The 4,579-nt window shown below is 27.0% G+C and overlaps 1 protein-coding gene across 1 annotated transcript in view; it reads right to left on the reverse strand.

The window, feature by feature from the left end:
* Positions 1-1,596, reverse strand: part of LOC112599225 — a 7,250-nt gene extending 5,654 nt beyond the window's left edge. Inside the window, exons 1-3 of the mRNA XM_025346046.1 lie at positions 1,519-1,596; positions 1,393-1,457; positions 86-252 (exon numbers count right to left, since the gene is read on the reverse strand). Coding sequence (XP_025201831.1) covers positions 86-252; positions 1,393-1,457; positions 1,519-1,527 — 241 coding nt within the window. The 5' untranslated portion in view covers positions 1,528-1,596. The remainder of the gene's footprint in view (positions 1-85; positions 253-1,392; positions 1,458-1,518) is intronic.
* Positions 1,597-4,579: the final 2,983 nt, after the last annotated feature.

The following is a 4,579-nucleotide window of genomic DNA, read 5'->3' on the forward strand; positions in this document are numbered from 1 at the left end:
CGACCGCGGTGGTGGTCGACGTGCACTGGTCCGGGACCGCGTTCGTGGTGTCCGAAAGCCGTCGCTACCGTTTGGTTCTCGTCACCGCGCGCCCCGTCATGCGGCATGGGTCCATCGCGGTAGCCCATTTGATCCGTAGATGGCGTCCAGATGGTATCCGCGGGAACGGGCTTTTCTATGATCTTGTAAATCATTTTCGTGTGGTGCATTTGTTTTATGTGCATCGGCACCGTTATTATCACACGTTCGTTTCTGAAAGTTCAATTATGTATTAATATAAACGACTGTACGTTTTATCGTGATTCGTCGGTTTTAATGTACAGCGTACATTTTGCAATATTTTTTTCCTTCATCTGTACTAGAGGACCACCCTAATGTACACCTATAGTATTGCAATACATAACGAATAGCGACTATTCATCTTTGAAAAACTATAGTAGCTGTTACGCGATATAGAATCGAATGGATATTCGGGTATGGCCTACGCCATAACGTAAATATTGGAAAAGAATTAAAGGCGAAGCACTGATTTCAGCGTTGGGTACTTTTCGTTCGGTTATTTGTTTCGCTTGATATCTACTGAGGTTTAGTATCGAAGGAAATTGAATTAATGTCTTTGGTGGGTTCACGTTATAATATCTATTTAAACTTTAAGCGATTAATTGTCTTTAGGGTTTTTAATGATGCGAGAGAGATGTACTGTACCATTGCGTGTCGAGCGCTTAACATGTATTTATCTTATTTGCAGCGCACTCAACCAATATTTATATCGAACGGTAAAAGCTATTACACGATAAAGATTTTGCAGGACCTATACATACAAAATGTATTGATTGAAAATCGTTTAAAACAACATAAATATATGATAACCTAGAGTTGTAGTAAAATAATATTTTGTTAGATGGGAACGAAAAAATAATAATTGGTTGAATGATAGATTTTGGACGTGCAAAAACATGTGTTGCTAACATTTTTTCCTATTTCAAAAAATCACTGGAACTTGTTAAAATTACATTTTTAATAGTTAACATATATGTATTTTGCTTATAGATGAAAGTTATAGGTTATAAGAATTTATAACTTTTTAAGTTTTTTACTGTTTGAAAAAAAACAACACAAAATTGAAAAACCAAGCACCTTTGATATTTCAATTATTTTATAATAAATACTAATTTAACCTGACAAAACATTTTTATATACTTTTTATCACTAAAAGTTTATATTAAATTAAAATTACATTTTTTACGATGATTATAGTACTGAATGTGTTTATAAAATGTTAGGATGGCATCTTAAACAAATATTTACCTGTGTTTTATAATGTATCTGTTATAATTATTTATTCAATATGTATTAATACTTAGTATATAATAGTAAATGTAAAATACCTACCCATAAATTATTTTGAATTCCACTACACAATCGATGATCAATATCCACCATATCAAAAAAAACATCTACAAATAAACAAAATAATACAATTAAAGCACAGTAACGTAAATGAAAGGCAAAGTTTACCTGGTACATTAACGTTAAAATTGGACAGATAGTCCTTGTGCTGTAGTAATTGCACCAAACACATTAATAGAATCACTGTCTTTGCATGACTGAAACAGTGAAACGTTTATAGTGAATAGATATTGAAGGTGTGCAACATCAATATTATAGATGGCCATTATCGATGAAGTGACCAGCCAATATGAGTTTTCTATGAATTCTTTCCCAACCATCCGGAAATGTGAAATTTCTCTTTCTTGTGGGTTTTAAAATAACAATAAGTCACCATTTACTGTTATTCGATTGTTTTATTGTTGTGTTTAGAATTATATTATATTTTTGGATCGACTCATCAGTAATTCGCAAGCTGTGACGAAATCAGAATTTTTCATGAAATTGTTCTCAACAAATTAACTGCTTTTTTCTCCTTATTTTTTACAACACGTATTCTTAGAACGTGAAGAGTAAAAAAAAAATATTCCAAGTATAGTAATATAAGTCTTATGGTGTTAACGAAATCGTACGTCGTCATTAGTTTAGTTGTATACTTGTATGTACGAATCTACGTTCCGACGGCTGTACTCTGCTGTACGCAGTTTATAATTGTTATTATTAAATACCTTCTTAAATTTACACGCAAATCGAATTATTTTTATTATTGATTTTGTTAGGGTAGTGAGGGACAGATAAAAACCACATATCATTGCCGTTGTACGATCTGTTGATACGTTTGAAGATATTGTTTGGAAAATTATTGACGAGACGTATCCATTGGGATTATTGGTTTTGCAATATTGTGTCGGCGGTTACAGCATCAAATTGGCCATTTTTTTTTTTTTTTATTGTTATTATTTTTTTTTTCTATCTTTAAACAATAACGGTCGGACAGGGTTTAACGTCAAAATTGTATCGGAGATATGTAACAGTGACAACAATCTCGGCTGCGGCGGCAGTTACGTTCAACGGACCATACCTCATCTAGAGACCGTTGCGCAATCATCGTCGTCGGGACCAGATTGACGCCTCACGGGTGAAAGTAAAGGTAATTTGCTTCTCCGTTTTTTCTTTTTGGATTTTCCGGTATTCATGTCAAGGTTACTAGCTGGACATTGTAAATATATATATATTATTATGATATACACATATACAATATAACATAATATTAAATAAATAATGATGAAGTGGACACAAAAACGGAACGATAGACATGTCTGACTTTTTATTATTGTTGCAAAACATGATGCGATTATGAAGGTATATCTTATTTTCAGCATAGAAGTAAAAATATAAAAGAAAAAAAAATCATGACATCCACGACGTTTTTAAAAATGTTGAAATAGATGTATAGTGTTTCGCTTAATTAATAGGGTTTTGTTTCTAAGGTGTTTAAATAAAAGATATTTTATACTTGAATATTGGGATTAATTTTAAATTTAAATATTTCATATAAATATAAGATTTCTTTATAAAAAATTATTGTAAATATTTAAAACTCTGTAATTATATTAAGTTTTATTTATTTATACGTATTATATTATATAGTTAATGTTAAAAATATATCTTAAGTAAAGTTATTATATTGTACTTTGAACTAATATAATGATTAAGTATGTTGATATTATAATGTTGTATGTAGTATACGTTTTTAAAATTTAAGAATTCAGTCAACTTTTAATAAAGCTGTAATATTATTTATTAACATATTTACAGTGAAATAATATTATGAACATTAATTATTTATTTTAATTAAAAATAGTTTTAGTTTTGAAATCATTCTGAATTAATTAATTTTTTGATTGATACTGGACGTATAAAATAAAATACTTGAAATACATCGTATGATACCAATTAATATGTAAAATACGAATATATTATGTATATAAGGTAGAATAAATAGTTTAGTTTTATAATTTATTACCTATAGAAAATAATATATTTATAAAGGAAAGTGTAAATCAATGACTTAATATAGATTTAATATGAATAATAAAATAATAATAACTACATAGACGATAGAACTAATAGCTTTTATTTTTATAAATTATTATTGCACAACAACAAATTTTTAAAATACAAAAAATGTATATTTAAATTTGTATATTGTGCATGAAATGAAAAAGAAAATTACTATATCTCCGAAATTAAGTCGATTGTATACTTATATGATTTATACGATTTTTGAATTATTCTAATATTATTAATTCAATAATTATTCGAGTAAAACATTGGTATAAATTATGTATAAATTAACTTTTTACATTTTAATACTTGTATTTAATGAAACAAACAAAACTAAAAATTAAAATATATGAATAAAATGTATATTCAATTGTGTAAAATAAATATTGAAAAGAGTTAACATTTCAGAAAAGTTTAAATTATGAAAACAGTATAAATATGGCTAAAATATCTTAAAAATATTTTATTTAAATTTTGAATAATCATCCAAAGTTCGTAATTTATGTGGAATTTGAGAATTTGTAAATCATTGTCTTTTGCTATGGTAATAGTTAGAGGATTTAAAAAAGTTATTGAATAATATTATGAAATGTATCTTTCATAAATAAAAACTATAATAACACTATTGATTCAATTTAAATTAATTTTATTTAATTATTTAAAATAAGGAAATATATTAATCAAAATATTCTTTATTTCTTTTTTTTAAATTCAATTGCCCAGAATTTTTACATTTTTAGTTATAAAGATTACAATATTAATCGTGATCTAAGGAGAAAAATATAGGCAAATTGATATGTTGATATTTTTCTTTTTTAGTGATTTTGTAACAAATTAAAAATAAATTAATATTAATATTTGTAAATTTAATCATTGCTGGGTTGATTTTTAATTGGCGTAAGTGGCAATAATACAATCTCGTATAAAAAGTTAAATGTAAATATATATCAAAAGACATGGTTACATTTCTATAAGTCACTAAAAGTTATATTAAAATATAATGTCGAAAACTGCAAAGCTTTAGATTTGATAGATTGAAATCTAAAAACGAAGTTTGAACCACGAACAGTTTATTTTGTTTTAACTTTTGTCTAAAGTCAATCTCAATATTTGTTTTTTAATA

This window comes from Melanaphis sacchari, unplaced genomic scaffold, assembly GCF_002803265.2.
Source record: "Melanaphis sacchari strain LSU unplaced genomic scaffold, SCAv2.0 Contig0_pilon_pilon, whole genome shotgun sequence".
In the NCBI taxonomy this organism is placed as follows: Eukaryota; Metazoa; Arthropoda; class Insecta; order Hemiptera; family Aphididae; genus Melanaphis; species Melanaphis sacchari.